Source organism: Bufo gargarizans, chromosome 7 (genome assembly GCF_014858855.1).
Source record: "Bufo gargarizans isolate SCDJY-AF-19 chromosome 7, ASM1485885v1, whole genome shotgun sequence".
Lineage (NCBI taxonomy): Eukaryota > Metazoa > Chordata > Amphibia > Anura > Bufonidae > Bufo > Bufo gargarizans.
The window spans coordinates 188,424,349-188,449,365 of NC_058086.1; the positions used below are offsets into that span (position 1 = coordinate 188,424,349).

General features: G+C 48.4%; 1 protein-coding gene across 1 annotated transcript in view; it reads right to left on the minus strand.

Annotated features, from left to right (window-relative positions):
* The window catches only part of LOC122943041 (filamin-B-like), a 258,267-nt gene that overhangs the window by 116,752 nt on the left and 116,498 nt on the right, over positions 1–25,017 (minus strand). The window contains exons 18-23 of the mRNA XM_044300431.1: positions 19,807–20,054; positions 19,474–19,545; positions 5,524–5,626; positions 4,805–4,945; positions 3,804–3,932; positions 3,511–3,684 (exon numbers count right to left, since the gene is read on the minus strand). Coding sequence (XP_044156366.1) covers positions 3,511–3,684; positions 3,804–3,932; positions 4,805–4,945; positions 5,524–5,626; positions 19,474–19,545; positions 19,807–20,054 — 867 coding nt within the window. The remainder of the gene's footprint in view (positions 1–3,510; positions 3,685–3,803; positions 3,933–4,804; positions 4,946–5,523; positions 5,627–19,473; positions 19,546–19,806; positions 20,055–25,017) is intronic.

Here is a 25,017-nt window from a genome sequence, read left to right on the forward strand (position 1 = left end):
AAAAGTTAGCATGGGCCATAATCCTGAGGCAAGAGGCCTTCAAACAGCCCCCTCCAAAACCCAGTGGCGAGGTTGGTTTCGCCACAATCACGTCTGAGGCTACTTTCACACTTGCGCTCGATCGGATCCGTTCTGAACGGATCCGATCATAATAATGCAGACGGAGGCTCCGTTCAGTACGGATCCGTCTGCATTAATAACTTAGAAAAATTTCTAAGTCTGAAAGTAGCCTGAGCGGATCCGTTCAGACTTAACATTGAAAGTCAATGGGGGACGGATCCGCTTGAAGATTGAGCCATATGGTGTCATCTTCAAGCGGATCCGTTCCCATTGACTTACATTGTAAGTCTGAACGGATCCGCTCGCCTCCGCACGGCCAGGCGGACACCCGAACGCTGCAAGCAGCGTTCAGCTGTCCGCCTGGCCGTGCGGAGGCGAGCGGAGCGGAGGCTGAACGCCGCCAGACTGATGCAGTCTGAGCGGATCCGCATCCATTCAGACTGCATCAGGGCTGGACGGAAGCGTTCGGGTCCGCTCGTGAGCTCCTTCAAACGGAGCTCACGAGCGGACTGCCGAGCGCAAGTGTGAAAGTAGCCTGACCCTGGGGACTTGGAAAAATCATTGGAGACCATGGTTAATAAATTTAAACAAAGAGGGTACCCCCCCAAAGTTGCTTCAATCTCAAATCGACAAGATTAAAAGACACAGACAGATGTGATTTATTGAAAAGGAAAGTGAAGAAGGGCCCTCAGAATAGGATCCCATTCATTACAAAATATACCGCACACAGCCGCATTATCTACCGAGTTATCAGTAAACATTGGGGTATTTTAGGTGGCTGTCTGGGCCATATTCCTGAATTTAAGTCTCCTCCCCTATTCTCCTATCAGAGATCCAGGAATGTAAGGGACCAATTAGTACAAGCGTATATTGGTCCAGGCCCTGGGTTGAGACAAAAAGCACATTGACACAGCGGAGCAAGGGATGTTTCCCATGTCTCAACTGTGTCAATTGTAGACACATTTGCAAGAGTAAGATGTTTATACATCCAACTACTAATGTAGAGTATCCAATTTCCTTTTATCTTACCTGCAATTCCAATTTTGTAATTTATGTTCTGAGTTGCCCTTGTCGACTACTATATGTAGGTGAGACATCTACCGACCTTAAAACTCGCTTAAACAATCACCGTTCCACAATAAAGAAAAAAACGTAAGGATTTACCTATTCCAAAACATTTTGTGGTTGGATTATTGACCATATTCCACAGCCCCGGCGTGGAGGCAATAGAAACCTGTTACTAAAAAAGAAGGAACTTTTTTGGATTCACACACTCAATACTTTGAGTCCAAATGGTCTCAATGTAGATTATAATTTAGGGATATATTCATAAAGAAGTGGTTTGCCCTACAATATTTTCCTGTGTTGTCTGTTCTGCTCTCTGTCTCGGAGTAGGTGATGTTAGTTAGACATAAGTGTTTGGATAAGTTCTAACTCAAGATTCTAACCTTCTCTATTTTCTCATCTGTTTCATTTATAGATGATTTGATATTATATAAGAAGAGGTGCATAGTGTATGTGGTGCTGATCTGCCACATTGGAGGACACCGTACCCCAATGCCCGCTTTATAACAGTTGATCATCTTTTTGTTTATATAGTGATCTGGTTTAGGCTGTGTCTCGTCAGATACCAAGTGAATAAATTAAAATATAAAAATTAAAACATACATGTTGATCCTATGGTTGTTAGGAGAATCCTTTTTATGGCATTGGTAGGAGGTATACTTGGGGCGGCACTTGTATGCATGATTGACATGGCAATGCTGATCATGCTCATATTGCATGCCCATATGAGGAGATTGTACCCCCTTGACAGAGGTGTCCAACTCCTCTCTTTGCCTCCCATGAGCCATGTATGTCACGTATTTTACATCTTTGGGTCATCCTGCCAGTTTCCAACATGGCGCTTCCGCACATGTTTTCATGTGGGCATGCGTGTTGGAAGACTGACGGATTGTTTGGTCTTGCTGTGTTCGACTTGGGCGACGCGCCTGTCTTACACGTAGCGTGATGTCACTCTGCTGAGACGCATCCTGACGCCTGCGCACTGCTTAGAGATAGACCCCAATGTTGGCTATGGCGGACATGGGGCAATACGCTGTCTACATGTGGTATGCCATTTTTTCCCATCGCTTGCTCCTCCTGTTTTTAAATTGATGTAATTATGTTTATATATAACAGTTGATGGTAATTAGCATCATTAATACTCACATGTTGCTTATGCTATATCACTGTACAATTTTCGATTATATTTTACACCTAGTGTTGTATCACTATCTATACCATTTATACTTTTATTTTATTTGTTTGTAATTATGTTTTCACATATTTCTATTATATTGATTGTATCAATTGATTGATCCACCCCCTAATTATGTACACCTACTTATATGCCATGTTCACACTTATGTTTGATGCTTGAGAAAGGCTCTGTGTTTTGAGCCGAAACGTCGCCTCACTGTGCCACTGTGGTCGAATACATTTTGAATTTTTCTACTGGATGTGCTGTCCGTTTCAATCTACATTCTCTGGGTAAGCAGTGATAACCCTGGACATAGCACCCACCACGTTTTTTGTACATTGGTGCTGCCACACTTTTCTTTCTTTCTCTCTCTCTCTATATCTATCTATCTATATATAAAACCTATGAAAAATGAAAGCAGCCATCTGACTGCAGCAGACCTGTACGTTGTGGCGTCATAAAGGCATCAATTTGGAGGCACATGGGTACATACACTAGGCTGTACAATGGCAGAGATCTTATTTTATATTCTTAAAGCGTAACTAAAAACTTTTATATAAACTTTTAATAAGATGTCCCTAATAAAACCATCTCCAATATACTTTATTAATCAATTTTCTATTTTTACTACACTTATTCCTACCTAACGCGCACCATTCACTGTGCCCTTAAAACTCTGTTCTCCGTACACCGGAGTACATTTTATCAATGGGGCCGCAGCAGCGCAGGGAGTATGGGCAGGATCACACATTGCTGCTCCTGCCTGTGCCCCCGGAGGATTACCAACTCCTGGCGCAGTACATGGGCAACCTGGCCTGTACCTATGTACTATGCTTAGTGGAGAAGGAGCCCGCTCTGCTTAGCTAACCCTGGCATAGTACATGTGTACAGAGTACCCATGTGCTATGCCAGGGGTTAGTAATCCTCCGTCGGGCACAGGCAGGAGCAGCAATGCAGCAACGTGCGCTCCTGCCCGTACTCCCTGCGCTGCTGCCCCATTGATAAAATGTACTCTGTTCACCGCTGAGAGTTTTAAGCGCACAGGGAATGATGCGCTTTAGGCAGGGAAAAATGTAGTAAAAATAAAAAATTGATCAATAAAGTATATTAGAGATGGTTTTATTAGGGAGAATATATTAAAAGTTTATATAAAGTTTTAGTTACTCTTTAATATTTTTGCAGGGACAAAGTAATAAAATCTATTTTACCGGTGATTTTAGCGATAAATGGGCTTCCTGCGATGTGAGTATCGTTGTATTTGACCAGGATGCTGTAGTCGCCAGGTAAGGTCGGCAGGTAGGTGACACTGCATGTCCCATCCTTGCTGTCAATGCAGCTAATTTCGGCTTTCGAGGGGCCTTCAATGACCAGATCAAGGCAACCTAATCCAGATCAGAAACAAATACATAAATCCAATCCTGAAAACACCAACGAGAGCGTGGAAATAAAGGATGGAGATTCTAGAAAAGCAAGAAAGAAATAGAAAGGAGAGTGGCCGTACCTTCCCCTGCATCTTCAGTTACAATGGTGAATGTGGCTGTCCTGTTTGCAACACCATAGCTAAGACCAGGTCCATATGCGGAAACAATTGCGGTGTTGGGATAGTTAACATAAAACTGCAATGGGCTCTCTATAATAAAATAAGGAACCATAGAACAAATGCTGTCAGAAGGATTTGAAGTAATAAAGGATAAAATAATACAAAGTAAGGGTGCATTCACACGTCCGTTGCGGTTTTGCGGATCCACGGATCCGTGGATCCGCAAAACACGGACATCAGTGATGTGCGTTCCGCTTTTTGCGGAACGCACATTGCCGGCATTCTCATAGAAAATGCCTTTTCTTGTCCGCAATTGCGGACAAGAATAGGACATGTTCTATAATTTTCGGGATCGGAATTGCGGATCCGGTAGTGCGGATCCGCAATTCCGGATCCGGGCAGCAAATCGTGCGCCCCATAGAGATGAATGGCTCCGCAATTCCGTTCCGAAAAAATCGGAACGAAATTGCGGATGTGTGAATGCAGCCTAATAAAGTACTGCAATATGTTATTATCTACTGTGTGCCAATTCATTTTTTTACCACTAGATGGCAGCAATACTATTTTTCCAGCACTTGGCGATTGAATGAATAAAAGTAGGATAAAGGTAAGAATACAATCCTTCCGTAAACGCCTACCATCATTATAAATCACTTTAATGTGGCACTACCGATTTAATATGGACAAAACAACTGGGAATTTTGCAGTTTATTTTAGACTTTTGTGGATTATATGTAATGACCCTCCTTATCACAAGTGTCGGTTATAACACTGCTACCTGTGATCTGCAAGCAACAGTCTATATAGGTTCATCTGAAGGAACTTTGCAACTCTGTGCTCACACAAGATGACGCGTGAGTGATTTCCAAAGTAGATTTTGGACAGGGTATTTCAGCCCCGTGAAAAGTTCCAGAAGCCTCAGCCTAGACCCCATACAGCCTATGACCAGAGCCCTGCTCTACCTGGAATATGGACTCCATTACACTTGATGTGTAGTTCATGGAGTCCGGTCTCTGTCGGTACATAACGAACAGACACAGTGCCATCCTTGTTAGCAACAATATCTGCAGGGGCGGTCTTCCCCGAGGGCATGATGACTTCACCTAAACAGAAGGGATATGTTAAAATGATGCCCTGTAAGCCTGACCAGGCCATCTGTCAGCAGATTTGTACCTATGACACTGGCTGACCTGTTACATGTGCGCTTGGCAGCTGAAGGCATCTGTGTTGGTCCCATGTTCATATGTGTCCGCATTGCTGAGAAAAGTGATGTTTTAATATATGCAAATGAGTCTCTAGGAGCAACGAGGGCGTTACCATTACACTTAGAGGCTCTGCTCTCTCTGCAACTGCTGCGCCATCAGCACTTTGACTGGACTAAGCGTGATAGTGATTTCACTGATTGGCCTTGTCAAAGTGCTGAGAGCTCGGCAGTTGCAGAGAGAGCAGAGCGTCTAGGTGTAATGGTAACGCCCTCGTTGCTCTTAAAGGCTCATTTGCATATATTAAAACATAACCTTTCTCAGTAATGCAGACACATATGAACATGGGACCAACACAGATGTCTTCAGCTGCCAAGCACACATGTAACAGGTCAGCCAGTGTCATAGGTACAAATCTGCTGACAGATGCCCTTTAAATGTCACGTACGGCTTCTAACGCACAATGATGCCACACTCACCAGTTATCTCTCCAGTCCTTATGTCAAATGGGATAACCAGATCGAAAGGCTTGAATCCCATACCATTCATAGAACCAACCGGTGCATAAGCAGATTCTGACACCTGGAGACAAATAGCATGAACACGACAAGACCATGCCCGCGAATAGAGAAGGTGATTGTGCAGATGGACCTGTGTGATGAAGGGGTTGCCAGTAGGGATGAGCGAACCCGGACTGTATAGTTCGGGTTCGTACCGAATTTTGGGGTGTCCGTGACACGGACCCGAACCCAGACATTTTCGTAAAAGTCCGGGTTCGGGTTCGGTGTTCGTCGCTTTCTTGGCGCTTTTTGAAAGGCTGCAAAGCAGCCAATCAACAAGCGTCATACTACTTGCCCCAAGAGGCCATCACAGCCATGCCTACTATTGGCATGGCTGTGATTGGCCAGAGCACCATGTGACCCAGCCTCTATTTAAGCTGGAGTCACATAGCGCCGCCCGTCACTCTGCTCTGATTAGCATAGGGAGAGGTTGCGGCTGCGACAGTAGGGCGAGATTAGGCAGATTAACTCCTCCAAAGGACTTGATTAATCGATCGATCTGCAGCTGTGCATCATTGAGCTGCTGAAATTCAATTGCTCACTGTTTTTAGGCTGCCCAGACCGTTTGTCAGTCACTTTTTACTGGGGTGATCGGCGGCCATTTTGTGTCTTGTGGTGCGCCAGCACAAGCTGCGACCAAGTGCATTTAACCCTCAATGGTGTGGTTGTTTTTTGGCTAATTCCTACATCAGGGTGAAGCTGTCACACCAAGTGCATTTAACCAGCAATAGTCTGTTTATTTTTTGGCCATATACTACATCAGGGGCAAGCTGTCACCAAGTGCATTTAACCCTCAATGGTGTGGTTGTTTTTTGGCTAAATCCTACATCAGGGTGAAGCTGTCACACCAAGTGCATTTAACCAGCAATAGTCTGTTTATTTTTTGGCCATATACTACATCAGGGGCAAGCTGCGCCTGTCACCAAGTGCATTTAACCCTCAGTAGTGTGGTTTGTCAAGCTGTCACACCAAGTGCATTTAACGATCAATAGTGTGGTTATTTTTTGGCCATATCCCAGTCTAATTCTGTCAGTAAACCTATATCTGTCACCCAGCGCCTAAATACTAGGCCTCAAATTCATATCCAGCTAAATCTGTCGTTACTGCTGTAGCTGGGCGAGTTATTTAGTGTCCGTTCAAGCACATTTCTTGTTCTGGGTTGAAATACAATTCCCAATTTAGCAATTTAAAAATTTAGTGGTTTCTGCTGTATCAGAGCTATTTGAAATCTATCCCTAAAAGGGTAGATCATATTGAAGGTGCACATAGGGTCATTCAGAATAACTTCACACACCCGCTACTGTGCATTTCCAAGTCTAATTCTGTCAGTAAACCCATACCTGTCACCCAGCGCCTAAATACTAGGCCTCAAATTTATATCCAGCAGAATTTGAATACAATACATTGGGCCAAATAATATTTTTGTTGTTGTGGTGAACGATAACAATGAGGAAAACATCTAGTAAGGGACGCGGACGTGGACATGGTCGTGGTGGTGTTAGTGGACCCTCTGGTGCTGGGAGAGGACGTGGCCGTTCTGCCACATCCACACGTCCTAGTGTACCAACTACCTCAGGTCCCAGTAGCCGCCAGAATTTACAGCGATATATGGTGGGGCCCAATGCCGTTCTAAGGATGGTAAGGCCTGAGCAGGTACAGGCATTAGTCAATTGGGTGGCCGACAGTGGATCCAGCACGTTCACATTATCTCCCACCCAGTCTTCTGCAGAAAGCGCACAGATGGCGCCTGAAAACCAAGCCCATCAGTCTGTCACATTACCCCCATGCATATCAGGGAAACTGTCTGAGCCTCAAGTTATGCAGCAGTCTCTTATGCTGTTTGAAGACTCTGCTGGCAGGGTTTCCCAAGGGCATCCACCTAGCCCTTCCCCAGCAGTGGAATGCACTGACGCACAACCACTTATGTTTCCTGATGATGAGGACATGGGAATACCACCTCAGCATGTCTCTGATGATGACGAAACACAGGTGCCAACTGCTGTGTCTTTCTGCAGTGTGCAGACTGAACATGAGGTCAGGGATCAAGACTGGGTGGAAGACGATGCAGGGGACGATGAGTTCCTAGACCCCACATGGAATGAAGGTCGTGCCACTGACTTTCACAGTTCGGAGGAAGAGGCAGTGGTGAGACCGAGCCAACAGCGTAGCAAAAGAGGGAGCAGTGGGCAAAAGCAGAACACACGCCGCCATCTGGGACCAAGCACCACAAAGGCAGCTTCAAGGAGTTCCCTGGCATGGCACTTATTCAAACAATGTGCTGATGACAAGACCCGAGTGGTTTGCACGCTGTGCCATCAGAGCCTGAAGCGAGGCATTAACGTTCTGAACCTTAGCACAACCTGCATGACCAGGCACCTGCATGCAAAGCATGAACTGCAGTGGAGTAAACACCTTAAAAACAAGGAAGTCACTCAGGCTCCCCCTGCTACCTCTTCTGCTGCTGCCGCCTCGGCCTCTTCTGCTGCTGCCGCCTCGGCCTCTTCTGCTGCTGCCGCCTTGGCCTCTTCTGCTGCTGCTGCCTCGGCCTCTTCTGCTGCTGCTGCCTTGGCCTCTTCTGCTGCTGCCGCCTCGGCCTCTTCCTCCGCCTCTGGAGGAATGTTGGCACCTGCCGCCCAGCAAACAGGGGATATACCACCAACACCACCACCTCCGGTACCAAGCATCTCAAGCATGTCACACGGCAGCGTTCAGCTCTCCATCTCACAAACATTTGAGAGAAAGCGTAAATTCCCACCTAGCCACCCTCGATCCCTGGCCCTGAATGCCAGCATTTCTAAACTACTGGCCTACGAAATGCTGTCATTTAGGCTGGTGGACACAGACAGCTTCAAACAGCTCATGTCGCTTGCTGTCCCACAGTATGTTGTTCCCAGCCGCCACTACTTCTCCAAGAGAGCCGTGCCTTCCCTGCACAACCAAGTATCCGATAAAATCAAGTGTGCACTGCGCAACGCCATCTGTGGCAAGGTCCACCTAACCACAGATACGTGGACCAGTAACCACGGCCAGGGACGCTATATCTCCCTAACTGCACACTGGGTAAATGTAGTGGCAGCTGGGCCCCAGGCGGAGAGCTGTTTGGCGCACGTCCTTCCGCCGCCAAGGATCGCAGGGCAACATTCTTTGCCTCCTGTTGCCACCTCCTTCCTCCTCCTCTTCTTCCACCTGCTCATCCAGTCAGCCACACACCTTCACCACCAACTTCAGCACAGCCCGGGGTAAACGTCAGCAGGCCATTCTGAAACTCATATGTTTGGGGGACAGGCCCCACACCGCACAGGAGTTGTGGCGGGGTATAGAACAACAGACCGACGAGTGGTTGCTGCCGGTGAGCCTCCAGCCCGGCCTGGTGGTGTGCGATAATGGGCGAAATCTCGTTGCAGCTCTGGGACTAGCCGGTTTGACGCACATCCCTTGCTTGGCGCATGTGCTGAATTTGGTGGTGCAGAAGTTCATTCACATCTACCCCGACATGTCAGAGCTGCTGCATAAAGTGCGGGCCGTCTGTTCGCGCTTCCGGCGTTCACATCCTGCCGCTGCTCGCCTGTCTGCGCTACAGCGTAACTTCGGCCTTCCCGCTCACCGCCTCATATGCGACGTGCCCACCAGGTGGAACTCCACCTTGCACATGCTGGACAGACTGTGCGAGCAGCAGCAGGCCATAGTGGAGTTTCAGCTGCAGCACGCACGGGTCAGTCGCACTGCGGAACAGCACCACTTCACCACCAATGACTGGGCCTCCATGCGAGACCTGTGTGCCCTGTTGCGCTGTTTTGAGTACTCCACCAACATGGCCAGTGGCGATGACACCGTTATCAGCGTTACAATACCACTTCTATGTCTCCTTGAGAAAACACTTAGGGCGATGATGGAAGAGGAGGTGGCCCAGGAGGAGGAGGAGGAAGAGGGGTCATTTTTAGCACTTTCAGGCCAGTCTCTTTGAAGTGACTCAGAGGGAGGTTTATTTCAACAGCAGAGGCCAGGTACAAATGTGGCCAGCCAGGGCCCACTACTGGAGGACGAGGAGGAGATGGAGGAGGATGAGGATGAAGCATGGTCACAGCGGGGTGGCACCCAAAGCAGCTCGGGCCCATCACTGGTGCGTGGCTGGGGGGAAAGGCAGGATGATGACGATACGCCTCCCACAGAGGACAGCTTGTCCTTACCCCTGGGCAGCCTGGCACACATGAGCGACTACATGCTGCAGTGCCTGCGCAACGACAGCAGAGTTGCCCACATTTTAACGTGTGCGGACTACTGGGTTGCCACCCTGCTGGATCCACGCTACAAAGACAATGTGCCCACCTTACTTCCTGCACTGGAGCGTGATAGGAAGATGTGCGAGTACAAGCGCACGTTGGTAGACGCGCTACTGAGAGCATTCCCAAATGTCACAGGGGAACAAGTGGAAGCCCAAGGACAAGGCAGAGGAGGAGCAAGAGGTCGCCAAGGCAGCTGTGTCACGGCCAGCTCCTCTGAGGGCAGGGTTAGCATGGCAGAGATGTGAAAAAGTTTTGTCAACACGCCACAGCTAACTGCACCACCACCTGATACGCAACGTGTTAGCAGGAGGCAACATTTCACTAACATGGTGGAACAGTACGTGTGCACACCCCTCCACGTACTGACTGATGGTTCGGCACCATTCAACTTCTGGGTCTCTAAATTGTCTACGTGGCCAGAGCTAGCCTTTTATGCCTTGGAGGTGCTGGCCTGCCCGGCGGCCAGCGTTTTGTCTGAACTTGTATTCAGCACGGCAGGGGGCGTCATTACAGACAAACGCAGCCGCCTGTCTACAGCCAATGTGGACAAGCTGACCTTCATAAAAATGAACCAGGCATGGATCCCACAGGACCTGTCCATCCCTTGTGCAGATTAGACATTAACTACCTCCCCTTAACCATATATTATTGGACTCCAGGGCACTTCCTCATTCAATCCTATTTTTATTTTCATTTTGCCATTATATTGCAAGGCTACCCAAAGTTGATGAACCTCTCCTCTGCCTGGGTGCTGGGCCTAAATATCTGACAATGGACTGTTGCAGTGGTGGGTGAAGTGAAGCCTGATTCTCTGCTATGACATGCAGACTGATTCTCTGCTGACATGAAGCCAGATTGTCTGTTACGGGACCTCTCTCCTCCGCCTGGGTGCTGGGCCTAAATTTATGAAAATGGACTGTTACAGTGGTGGGTGACGTGAAGCCTGATTCTCTGCTATGACATGCAGACTGATTCTCTGCTGACATGAAGCCAGATTGTCTGTTACGGGACCTCTCTCCTCTGCCTGGGTGCTGGGCCTAAATTTATGAAAATGGACTGTTACAGTGGTGGGTGACGTGAAGCCTGATTCTCTGCTATGACATGCAGACTGATTCTCTGCCGACATGAAGCCAGATTGTCTGTTACGGGACCTCTCTCCTCTGCCTGGGTGCTGGGCCTAAATATCTGACAATGGACTGTTGCAGTGGTGGGTGACGTGAAGCCTGATTCTCTGCTATGACATGCAGACTGATTCTCTGGTGACATGAAGCCAGATTGTCTGTTACTGGACCTCTCTCCTCTGCCTGGGTGCTGGGCCTAAATTTATGAAAATGGACTGTTACAGTGGAGGGTGACGTGAAGCCTGATTCTCTGCTATGACATGCAGACTGATTCTCTGCCGACATGAAGCCAGATTGTCTGTTACGGGACCTCTCTCCTCTGCCTGAGTGCTGGGCCTAAATATCTGACAATGGACTGTTGCAGTGGTGGGTGACGTGAAGCCTGATTCTCTGCTATGACATGAAGATTGATTCTCTGGTGACATGAAGCCAGATTCTGTGTTACGGAACCTCTCTCCTCTGCCCGGGTGCTGGGCCTAAATTTATGAAAATGGACTGTTACAGTGGTGGGTGACGTGAAGCCTGATTCTCTGCTATGACATGCAGACTGATTCTCTGCCGACATGAAGCCAGATTGTCTGTTACGGGACCTCTCTCCTCTGCCTGGGTGCTGGGCCTAAATATCTGACAATGGACTGTTGCAGTGGTGGGTGACGTGAAGCCTGATTCTCTGCTATGACATGCAGACTGATTCTCTGCTGACATGAAGCCAGATTGTCTGTTACGGGACCTCTCTCCTCTGCCTGGGTGCTGGGCCTAAATTTATGAAAATGGACTGTGTAGGAGAGTCCCCGGAATAATAATGGACGGACGATACGTGCCACCAGAGGTCCTGGCCTCGGTGGAGTAAGAACCGGATCATTGCGGTTACAGCGGCGAATGCTGCTGGCGCAGCGTGTCCGGGCCGGTTCTTACTGGGAACGGGTAAAGAGTGGGGGGGTGCCTGTTCCCCACGGCCAGCCCAGGTTTTTCGTGGAGCTGGGCCTTTAAGAACCCAGCCTGCTGATGATGGGGGTGGGGTGTGTCTTGCTGAGCTGGAGATTTCCACAGACAGAGTGAGTGCTGATGAAGGAGAGTCTGGGCGCAGCACACATTGAAGGATAGCCCTGGGACCTGTGGTGCTACAAGCCAAAGGGGCTCTGGCCTGAGGGAGACAAAGGCAGATAGCCTAGAAGCCTGCAGAACTGCTGTGGTCTGTCCAAAACAAGGTGACTCAAACCTGCTGTTTATTTTCTATGGAAGGACTTTTGTTCTATGCACTATGTGGATATGCACCTGTGTGGTCTGCACATTGCCTGTTATGCCGTTGGTGTGAATAAAGTCACAGTGTATCACAAAGACTGTCTATGATTGCCTCAATACTGCCGCCGCTACCGTAGCCTACCACGAGCACATCCCCACAATTGGTGGAGGATGCGGGCATTCCTGCAGTGAGGCAGGCCTGAGGTAAAAGTTGTGTTGGACTGCATGTCATATATCAGGCCTGCAAGTTTTATGGTTCCTGACAAGATGGAGGAGGCCATTAAGTACCTGATTCAGAGTAATGTACAGCAGCAACAGGCATTGCAGGCTCAGAGGGAAAGTAATGAGCTACAGCAAAAAAGACATGAGGAGGCTATGTGTGCACAGCAGCAAACAAACACTCTCCTAATGCAGCAGCTGGTAGCCATGCAAGAGTCGGTGCGAACATCCCTGCAAGGAGTTTTAACTGCGACAACCCCGACTGTGTCTACCGCCAGGGACAAAGTCCGATCCGCCCTGAGGAAAATGGGTCCGGGAGATGATATAGAGGCATTCCTGATGGTATTCGAAAGAACCGCGGAGCAAGAGAGGCTGCCGTTGGAGCAGTGGGCCGAGGTGGTGGCGCCTTTTCTGGTGGGGGACGCACAAAAGGCCTATTTTGACCTCCCCTGCGATGAGGCCAAGGACTATGAGAGGCTAAAAGCTGAGGTGTTGGCCAGGTTGGGGGTAAACACCTATGTGCGAGCGCACAGGGTGTATCAGTGGGTGTTTGCCGAGTCCCGACCCGCCCGGTCACAAGCCTATGACTTACTTCACCTAGTAAAAAAATGGCTTCAGCCTGAGATATTGAGCCCTTCTCAGATGGTTGAAAGGGTCGTGGTCGACAGATTCGTGCGTACCCTCCCGAGAGCCATACAGCGCTGGGTGGGACAAAGCGATCCAGGCAACCTGGAACAACTGGTTAGCCTGGTGGAGAGGTATATGGCCACTCAGGATTTGGGGCGGGACTCAGCGGTACTACCGAAGTCACGTCAGCCCCCGCTGCCGACCCGGGATCCTGAAAAAGGGATCCCACCACATAAGGAGGGGAGTGGATCTCCAGTCCGTGGGAGGAATACCCTGGGGAGGAGGGAGGCTGCGAGGATCAGATGTTGGCATTGTCAGGACTGGGGACATGTGGCATCCAACTGCCCTAGGGCATCCGAACCCATGGACTGCGGGTTCGCTCGCCGGTCCTCTTTTTATGCCCAACCGGTGTATATAGCTGACCCCCTGCTGGCGGCGGACAACCCTCCGGTGTGTGATGTCGTTGTTAATGGACACTCCGTGCAGGCCCTGCTGGACTCTGGGAGCCTGGTAACTCTGGTCCATGAGTCGCTGGTAACGGAAAAACTCCCAGAAAGGCGAACCCTTACCATTGTCTGTATACATGGGGATCGCAGGGAGTATCCCACCACTAAGGTTACCCTGGCAGTGTGTGGAAAGGAGGTACCACATGTCGTCGGGGTGGGGAGACGGCTCCCTTATGCCGCAATATTGGGGAGGGACTTTCCCCTGTTCTGGACTTTGTGGAGGAACGGGTTGCCTACCTATGGGGAAGGAAAATGTCCAGGTCCCGAGCCCGAGGACCCCGAGGCAGGGACCCCAGCTGTAGGGGTCACCGTAGAGGAGGTAGAGTGTAACCCTGACCGGTTTCCCCTAGAAGTATTGGCGGGTGAGACAGTAGAAAGTTTGTCCATCCTGGATCTGGAGGTACCCCGAGAAACCTTCGGGACCGCACAGCTCCAGGATTCGACGTTATTGCGGGCTAGAGAAGGTGTGTCGGTGGTTAATGGTGTTGCCCAGCGTCCCAGCGCCGATACCGTATTTCCTCACCTGGCCTATAACCAGGACCTGTTATATAGGGTAGACAAGGTGAGGCAGGAGGTGGTGGAACAACTGGTGGTGCCCCAGCCTTACCGGCGAATGGTCTTGGATTTAGCGCATGCGCATGTGTTGGGTGGTCATCTGGGGGTTAAGAAAACGCTGGAGCGAATTCTACAACGGTTCTATTGGCCTGGGATATATGAGGAAGTCCGGAGGTTCTGTCAGTCCTGTCCAGTGTGTCAGCTGACTAGCCCCCAACCTCACTATCGCAGTCCACTGGTACCTATGCCCATTATAGAGGTGCCCTTCGAAAGGATCGCCATGGATCTGGTAGGCCCCATTATTAAGTCAGCCCGAGGTCACCAACACATCCTGGTAGTGTTAGACTATGCCACTCGCTATCCGGAGGCGGTCCCATTGCGCCATACGTCGGCCAAGGTAATAGCTAAAGAGCTCATGAGTATGTTTGCCCGGGTGGGGATACCAAAGGAGATTCTGACGGACCAGGGGACACCCTTTATGTCCAAAATAACAAAGGAATTGTGTAAGCTATTAAATATTAAACACCTGCACACGTCCGTCTACCATCCCCAAACCGATGGGTTAGTAGAACGGTTTAATAAGACCCTGAAGTCCATGCTAAAGAGTCGTGGCTAAGGACGGGAGGGATTGGGACTTACTGTTGCCCTATGTTTTGTTTGCGGTACGGGAGGTGCCCCAGGCGTCCACGGGGTTCTCGCCCTTTGAGTTGTTATATGGGCGACATCCCCGTGGGCTACTGGATATCGCTAAGGAAGCATGGGAGCAACAGCCTACGCCTCATAAAAGTGTGATAGAGCACATAGGAAAAATGCAGGACCGAATAGGGTTCGTGTTGCCGATCGTCCGTGAGCACATGGAAGCGGCACAACTGGCCCAGAGTCGGGTATATAACCGAACCGCCCGGGTAAGGACATTTCACCCGGGGGACCGAGTTCTTGTACTCGTGCCCACGGTCGAGAGCAAATTCTTGGCCCGGTGGCAAGGACCCTATGAAGTTAAGGAGAAGGTGGGCCCAGTTGATTACAGGATATACCAGCCAGGGAGGCGGAAGCCCGAACAGGTATATCATGTGAATCTACTAAAACCTTGGAGAGACAGAGAGAATTTGTTTGCAGACAGCCCGCCCTCTGTCGGGACGTCAGGGAGTGACCCGGGGTCACCAGGTGTTCCGGAGAACGCCGCTGGGGTGACGATAGGGGACGGACTGTCGACCAAACAAGCACAAGAGGTGAAAGAATTTGTTAGTCGGAATAGGGACGTATTCTCTGACCTTCCTGGACGTACCACCTTGATCGAGCATGACATTGTCACCGAGCCCCGGGTGAAAGTCCGCCTAAGACCATACCGAGTACCGGAGGCTCGGCGACAGGCCATTTCGCAGGAGGTAAGATCGATGCTACGTCTAGGGGTCATAGAAGAGTCAAAGAGCGAGTGGGCTAGCCCGATTGTCCTTATTCCCAAACCGGATGGTTCATTACGGTTCTGTAATGATTTTAGGAAATTGAATGAGGTATCAAAATTTGACGCCTATCCCATGCCTCGGGTAGACGAGTTGATAGAGCGGCTGGGAAAAGCCCGGTATTTTTCGATCCTAGATCTCACGAAGGGCTACTAGCAGGTAACTCTGACGGAGGCGGCAAAGGAGAAGACGGCCTTTGTCACCCCGGAGGGGCTTTTTCAGTATAGGGTGTTGCCTTTTGGGTTGCATGGCGCTCCGGCTACGTTCCAGCGTCTGATGGATGTCGTCCTCAAGCCCCAGCACCAGTATACCTCCGCGTATCTGGATGATATAGTCGTGTTTAGCCCAGACTGGGAGGGTCATTTGTCAAAACTTCAGGCAGTGATAGATTCTCTAAGGAAGGCGGGGTTAACTGCCAACCCAAAAAAATGCTCGGTGGGACTAGAGGAAGCTCGCTATTTCGGGTATGTGATTGGACGCGGAGTCATTAGGCCCCAAGTAAATAAAGTTGAAGCAATCCGGAATTGGCCCAGGCCTAGTACGTCCAAGCAAGTACGGTCATTTTTGGGCCTGATTGGGTACTACATGAGGTTCATTCCCCATTTTGCCACCTTGGCAGCCCCGTTAACCGGCCTCTTGAAGGGTAGAAAGTCGGTGATGGTTCGCTGGGGGGAGAAGGAGGAGGAGGCGTTCTCCCGTTTGAAGTCGGCCCTATGTGAGTCCCCAGTTCTGGTGACGCCCGACTTCAAGCGGGAGTTTGTAGTTCAAACAGATGCCTCGGGAGTAGGACTAGGGGCTGTGCTTTCCCAGGAGCTCAACGGGGAAGAGCACCCCGTGGTTTTTCTAAGCCGCAAGCTTACCCCAGCAGAAACCCGGTATAGCATTGTGGAGAGAGAGTGCCTCGCCATCAAGTGGTCACTCGAGTCTCTCAGATATTACCTTCTGGGGAGAAGGTTCCGTCTGGTGACCGACCACTCCCCTCTCCAGTGGATGAGTCGGGCTAAGGAGGGGAGCGCTCGGGTTACCAGGTGGTTCTTGTCCCTCCAGAACTTTAAGTTCACTGTTGAGCACAGGGCCGGCCGCTTACAGGGGAACGCAGATGCCCTGTCCCGGGTACACTGCTGTGCATGTGTTCACCCCCTCAGGCTTGAACAGTATGTTCAAGCCCTCAGGGGTGAACAAAGGGGGGGATATGTAGGAGAGTCCCCGGAATAATAATGGACGGACGATACGTGCCACCAGAGGTCCTGGCCTCGGTGGAGTAAGAACCGGATCATTGCGGTTACAGCGGCGAATGCTGCTGGCGCAGCGTGTCCGGGCCGGTTCTTACTGGGAACAGGTAAAGAGTGGGGGGGTGCCTGTTCCCCACGGCCAGCCCAGGTTTTTGGTGGAGCTGGGCCTTTAAGAACCCAGCCTGCTGATGATGGGGGTGGGGTGTGTCTTGCTGAGCTGGAGATTTCCACAGACAGAGTGAGTGCTGATGAAGGAGAGTCTGGGTGCAGCACACATTGAAGGATAGCCCTGGGACCTGTGGTGCTACAAGCCAAAGGGGCTCTGGCCTGAGGGAGACAAAGGCAGATAGCCTAGAAGCCTGCAGAACTGCTGTGGTCTGTCCAAAACAAGGTGACTCAAACCTGCTGTTTATTTTCTATGGAAGGACTTTTGTTCTATGCACTATGTGGATATGCACCTGTGTGGTCTGCACATTGCCTGTTATGCCGTTGGTGTGAATAAAGTCACAGTGTATCACAAAGACTGTCTATGATTGCCTCAATACTGCCGCCGCTACCGTAGCCTACCACGAGCACATCCCCACAACTGTTACAGTGGTGGGTGACGTGAAGCCTGATTCTCTGCTATGACATGAAGACTGATTCTCTGGTGACATGAAGCCAGATTCTGTGTCACGGAACCTCTCTCCTCTGCCTGGGTGCTGGGCCTAAATTTATGAAAATGGACTGTTACAGTGGTGGGTGACGTGAAGCCTGATTCTCTGCTATGACATGAAGACTGATTCTCTGGTGACATGAAGCCAGATTGTCTGTTACGGGACCTCTCTCCTCTGCCTGGGTGCTGGGCCTAAATATATGACAATGGACTGTTGCAGTGGTGGGTGACGTGAAGCCAGATTCTCTGCTATGGGACCGCTCTCCAATTGATTTTGGTTAATTTTTATTTATTTAATTTTTATTTTAATTCATTTCCCTATCCACATTTGTTTGCAGGGGATTTACCTACATGTTGCTGCCTTTTGCAGCCCTCTAGCCCTTTCCTGGGCTGTTTTACAGCCTTTTTAGTGCCGAAAAGTTCGGGTCCCCATTGACTTCAATGGGGTTCGGGTTCGGGACGAAGTTCGGATCGGGTTCGGATCCCGAACCCGAACATTTTCGGGAAGTTCGGCCGAACTTCTCGAACCCGAACATCCAGGTGTTCGCTTAACTCTAGTTGCCAGCTCTTGCACAGTGCTCCCCTACATCGTATAGCCTTCAATAGAGTAAAGAAGGGGGAGAGGCAGCTCCGATTCACCACTGCACTTTTATTTTGCTGCTCTGTCTGGAATTCTGTTCATGAATTAGGAGGTTTAAGATGAACAGTCCCACAGCTTCCTCCCAGACAGCACAGAAAGCGCATGATAAGGGTGCGCATGTGGCGGATACACTGCCGATTATGGGCAGAAAATCCACAGCATATTACAGTAACAGCAAACTGGATGAGAATTTACAAGATGTCATCCACACTGCAGCAGAAATTGACCAGCGGTGCAGTCAAGTTTTTTTTTGGGTGACTAATATTGATGACCTATCCTGAGGACATGTAACCAATCTCTGCTTGGTGGGGTCCAACCCTAGGCCACCCAGCGGATCAGCTGTTTGAAGAGGCCACAGTGCTCCGTGAGTGCAGCGCCCTGTTCCTAGGCCAGTGATGTCACATTCATCGGTCACATGACCTAGGTGCAACTTAAGTGAATGGACCTGAACTGCAATACCCACCACAGCCACTATAGAATAAACAGCGCTGTGTTTGGTAAGCTGTGAGAAGGCAGCGGAGCTCACTGGAGCGCAATGGCCTCAAAACAGCTAAATTGTGGGGGTGCTGGGTGTTCAACACCCACCGATCAAGTACTGATGACCTATCCTGAGGACAAATTATGAATATTAAACCCCTTTAAGTTTACTGCATGTCCATTTATGCTGCGGAGTCCGACCACGGATTTCCCCTTTTGCAATACATAGGATGAAATCCACAGCAAACATACATTAGTTATTTTTCAGCAGATTTTCATGATCGGCCCAGTATGACTATACCATAAAAGTCTCCTGGCATGGCAAGCTCTACACACAATGTCAATTTGCAAAATCACCATCATGAAGTTGAACCAAAAATATATAGAAGCATGGATTGCAAAATGTATACCAAAATTCCTGAAATGTTTGAAATCTGGAAAAGAAAATGATTTAGACATATTCAAGCAAGCGGAGTAGGGAATGACACTACAGGTCACGTGGTGGCCCCATCAACTTGGGAATTTAGTAAGGAGGATTTTCAGGAACACACAAAAAAACATTAAAGTGAGATGAAAAAGTGAAATGTTTTGTGCAAGAAGGAAAACAAGTCCAAATCAAAGAAGCTTCTCTTGAGGGCAAATGATGATAATAAAAAATGATTGGCTGTGATTTATCTTTAGCTTGGAAGGCAAAACATGTCACGGTGCAATAATCAAGAACAAGGCAATGATCATCATGGCCAAGAGCGGCTCAAGCAGTCCCAAGAAGCGGCAATGTCAAATTCTGTCATGGAACAATCATGGAAGGTGAATGGATCAGTTATATGGCGATGAATATACATATATATATACCAAGGGTTCATAGCCTGGGGGACAGGCACTAACACTCTGCTGCTGAGCCACTACTGGGACTTTATCTGTAGCCTGGGGTGGTGGAACACAAAAGGTCAAAAAACACTTTATTATCATCAACAAGCAGAACACAGTCATCAAAGATCACCAATTCCTGGTTCAGGCAAAAAAAAAGTAAATTTTATGCGCCTTCAATCTCTCACCTTGAAGGCACCATGGAGGTGTGGCTACATGATTTGGCACACCTCCGTTTGGCATTATGTTGGTAAACGTATCCTGCACCAGAGACATTGTTCCTCCATTGTTAGACAAATTTATACTTCAGCCACTTACCATAACTGTGAAGGGGCTGTTGGGGATGTCCACTCCACCAAAGCAGACGTGAATAACGTAGGGCCCAGTTTTGGCAGTGGTGTAAAAGATGTCGTAGGTTCCATCCTCATTCTCGATGACATTGGCTTCGGATTCTAGACCATCTGGATCTAGTATGCTACAAGTCACCTTTCCTTTTCCAGCAGTGGTGGCATCAACCACAAAACCAACCTCTTCACCGGTCTTCACAGCTGGTTGGATTCCAGGCCCTGGAAATACAGAAAGCCATAGTAAATATCCTCACTTTCCAAGTTGATCAAACTTACTACGGGTAAGAACACAAGAGGATCTGAACTTGTCATAATATTTAAAGCCCATCTGTCAGCAGATTTGTCCCTATGACACTGGCTGACCTGTTACATGTGCACTTGGCAGCTGAAGGCATCTGTGTTGGTCCCATGGTCATATGTGTCCGCATGGCTGAGAAAAATGATGTTTTATTATATGCAAATAAGACTCTAGGAGCAACAGGGGCGATTTCTGTTACTCCTAGAGGCTCAAATTTTTCTGTTACTGTACTTTAACAGGACCAGGTGTCGTGAAAACATCACTGCCTGGCCCTGTCAATCAAAGTGCAGAGAGCTAGGCAGTTGCAGAGAGAGTAGAGGCTCTAGTTGTAACGGCAACGCCCCCGTTGCTCCTAGAGACTCATGTGCATAAATTAAAACATCATTGTTCTCAGCAATGAAGACATGTATGAACATAGGACCAACACAGATGCCTTCAGCTGCCAAGTGCACATGTAACAGGTCAGCCAGTGTCATAGGTACAAATCTGCTGACAGATGCCTTTTAAAAATTCTAGTGTTATAGAAAAAAGTCGGGCAATCAACCCTTTAAAAAATTTGGGTGAAATTGATTGAACCATAAATTTTTGGGGTGAAGCTCCTGGTACCCATGCCAAGTGTGGCTACAGACAGCCAGGTATCTTCCATGCAGTGAACTTTGCCTAAATAAATAATACAGGTGAATATAAGAAAATGTGTAATGTATCTAATCAGAGAAAAATGCCTCTTTCTTCCCGTCCTAAGCTAACATTCTCTGAAAAATTAATCATGAGAATAAATATGGACTGTCAGCTCAATAAAAGATTACATTATGTGCTTTTGACCATAGGAGCAGGTGCAAAGAGACACACAATGCCCAAATACATCTATGGAGAGATGAGGAGGAGTGAGCTGCTAGAGGGAGAAAAGTGTATTTTTCAATGATAATTATTACAAGGTTTCTTATATTCACCCGTACTATTCATTTATGCAAAGTTTGTTGAAAGGTTAGTGACAATTTAAAGGGAACCTGTCACCCAAAAATCGCCTATTAAGCTGTTTACAGTACCTTATAGTGCTGTATAGTCGTTTCCTGATGCACTTTTTGTTAGTTTTGCCGCATGTATGCTCAGTCAGAAATCGATGTTATATTCAGCTGCTGCCCCGTGCTTCAAGTCAGGCTTGAAGTCACGGGGGCAGCGGCCTCGGCGTCTTACATGGCCCTCTCCCCGCCCCCTGCCTCTGTGACTGACAGCCGAAATCCGATTCCGGGACCGCGCTCAACGGCCGCGTGCGCAGTAAAGGGCGGCAGGAGCGCGGTCCCGGCTGCCGCGCGTACTACGCGCCGTCTTACTTTCGCCGCACTGCGCATGCGCCCGACATCCTGTATCAAACGCGCCCGCGCCCGGCATCTGGGCGCGGGCGCGTTTGATACAGGATGTCGGGCGCATGCGCAGTGCGGCGAAAGTAAGACGGCGCGTAGTACGCGCGGCAGCCGGGACCGCGCTCCTGCCGCCCTTTACTGCGCATGCGGCCGTTGAGCGCGGTCCCGGAATCGGATTTCGGCTGTCAGTCACAGAGGCAGGGGGCGGGGAGAGGGCCATGTAAGACGCCGAGGCCGCTGCCCCCGTGACTTCAAGCCTGACTTGAAGCACGGGGCAGCAGCTGAATATAACATCGATTTCTGACTGAGCATACATGCGGCAAAACTAACAAAAAGTGCATCAGGAAACGACTATACAGCACTATAAGGTACTGTAAACAGCTTAATAGGCGATTTTTGGGTGACAGGTTCCCTTTAAGACTTAAAATTCTAAGTTGCCTGAAGCCACCACTAGAGGGAGCTTACTGCACACTATGTATACAGTAAATTCAATAAATTTCAATTTAAGCTTATTCTAATGACAGCTACAATATTACCTTTAAAAGCCAAGCCTAGCAGGGGATTTGAGCTGCGCATTGATTAAGCCTTTCACTTATATACTGTGTATACTGTTTTTCTGACAAGTCAGTGCCCGAGCTTCAAAGTATCACATGCCCCATTATTGAACACCCAATAAACTACTGTTGAGTGGAGATTTTACCTTTGTGGCCTACGCTAGGAGAGGATTATCAGGAAAACAATGGCAGCTTTACTTAGACAAGCTCAGAAAGCTGATGCTTTTACAGTACTGTCCATAGACAGGTAGACATGTATCTGCAAAGGTTTATGTAAGAGTAGAAGATGAGAAAACGGGGTCAGAACCTCTTCCACTCTGTACATAGGATTACACAGACTTATGTTCTCCCCTGGTCGGTGTCTGTTATTTCACTAACTTTTCAGGAAATCTCGTGCAGCGATGGGAAATGAGAACCTCAGTCAGACAATACGTCAGGTTGTGTTTTCTCAGCCTATTGAGTGGCTGTATGTGAGAGGACTTCAGAACAAGGGGACGGCAAGGAAAGCAACAGGTACAGCTCAAATAACCACTTATTAGGAGGGATACAAGGGATTTCTAAGGAGAAAAAAAAGCAGCAAGGAGGCAGAAAGCAGAACAAAATGCAAGATAAAATTGCACGCAATCAAAATTCTACAAAAGAAAGGAATTCTGAAGTGAATGGAACTGGATTCATTGCGTTCTGTTAACATCCGCTTTTCCAGGCCGGGTGACGGTTTCAGTTACAGGGATAAGAAGCTTTTTCATATCCAGAAACACAGAAACCGGCTGTCTGCTCTATGTTCTTCTGAGTGGACTAATGCATTTTTCACCCAGATAACATAATTGTGAAGGAAAGTCACATTCAGATCATTCATGAACAATTCACTGATGTATATTTTTTATGCATTGGATGCCTATTGTGCTAATTCATCCGGCTATAATACAGCCATCGCACAGCCATAAAACAGCCATCACACATCTGTAATCCAGCAATACAGCCGTCACACATCTGTAATCCAGCCATAATACAGCCGTCACACATCTGTAATCCAGCCATAATACAGCCGTCACACATCTGTAATCCAGCAATAATACAGCCGTCACACATCTGTAATCCAGCAATAATACAGCCGTCACACATCTGTAATCCAGCAATAATACAGCCGTCACACATCTGTAATCCAGCCATAATACAGCCGTCGCACACCCATAATACATCTCTAATACAGCCGTCACACTGCCATAATACATCAGTAATACAGCCATAATACAGCCGTCACACTGCCATAATACATCTGTAATACAGCAATAGGGATGAGCGAACTCGAACTGTATAGTTCGGGTTCGTACCGAATTTTGGGGTGTCCGTGACACGGACCCGAACCCGGACATTTTCGTAAAAGTCCGGGTTCGGGTTCGGTGTTCGTCGCTTTCTTCGCGCTTTTGTGACGCTTTCTTGGCGCTTTTTGAAAGGCTGCAAAGCAGCCAATCAACAAGCGTCATACTACTTGCCCCAAGAGGCCATCACAGCCATGCCTACTATTGGCATGGCTGTGATTGGCCAGAGCACCATGTGACCCAGCCTCTATTTAAGCTGGAGTCACATAGCGCCGCCCGTCACTCTGCTCTGATTAGCGTAGGGAGAGGTTGCGGCTGCGACAGTAGGGCGAGATTAGGCAGATTAACTCCTCCAAAGGACTTGATTAACTGATCGATCTGCAGCTGTGGATCATTGAGCTGCTGATCCTCAATTGCTCACTGTTTTTAGGCTGCACAGACCGTTTGTCAGTCTCATTTTTCTGGGGTGATCGGCGGCCATTTTGTGTCTTGTGGTGCGCCAGCACAAGCTGCGACCAAGTGCATTTAACCCTCAATGGTGTGGTTGTTTTTTGGCTAAAGCCTACATCAGGGTGAAGCTGTCACACCAAGTGCATTTAACCAGCAATAGTCTGTTCATTTTTTGGCCATATACAAAATCAGGGGCAAGCTGCGCCTGTCACCAAGTGCATTTAACCCTCAATGGTGTGGTTGTTTTTTGGCTAAAGCCTACATCAGGGTGAAGCTGTCACACCAAGTGCATTTAACCAGCAATAGTCTGTTCATTTTTTGGCCATATACAAAATCAGGGGCAAGCTGCGCCTGTCACCAAGTGCATTTAACCCTCAATGGTGTGGTTGTTTTTTGGCTAAAGCCTACATCAGGGTGAAGCTGTCACACCAAGTGCATTTAACCAGCAATAGTCTGTTCATTTTTTGGCCATATACAAAATCAGGGGCAAGCTGCGCCTGTCACCAAGTGCATTTAACCCTCAATGGTGTGGTTGTTTTTTGGCTAAAGCCTACATCAGGGTGAAGCTGTCACACCAAGTGCATTTAACCAGCAATAGTCTGTTCATTTTTTGGCCATATCCCAGTCTAATTCTGTCACTAAATCCATACCGGTCACCCAGCGCCTAAATACTAGGCCTCAAATTTATATCCAGCTAAATCTGTCCCTAGTGCTGTAGCTGGGCGAGTTATTTAGTGTCCGTTCAAGCACATTTCTTGTTCTGGGTTGAAATACAATTCCCAATTTAGCAATTTCATAATTTAGTGGTTCCTGCTATATCAGAGCTATTTGAAATCTATCCCAAAAAGGGTATATAATATTGAAGGTGCACATTGGGTCATTCAGAATAACTTCACACACACCCGCTACTGTGTATTTCCAAGTCTAATTCTGTCACTAAACCCATACCTGTCACCCAGCGCCTAAATACTAGGCCTCAAATTTAAATCCCTCTAAATCTCTCGTTACCCACCGCTGTACTGTTGTTGCTGGGCAAGATATTTAGTGTCCGTCAAAGCACATTTTTTGTTCTGGGTTGAAGTACAATTCCCAATTTAGCAATTTCATAATTTAGTGGTTTCTGCTATATCAGAGCTATTTGAAATCTATCCCTAAAAGGGTATATAATATTGAAGGTGCACATAGGGTCATTCAGAATAA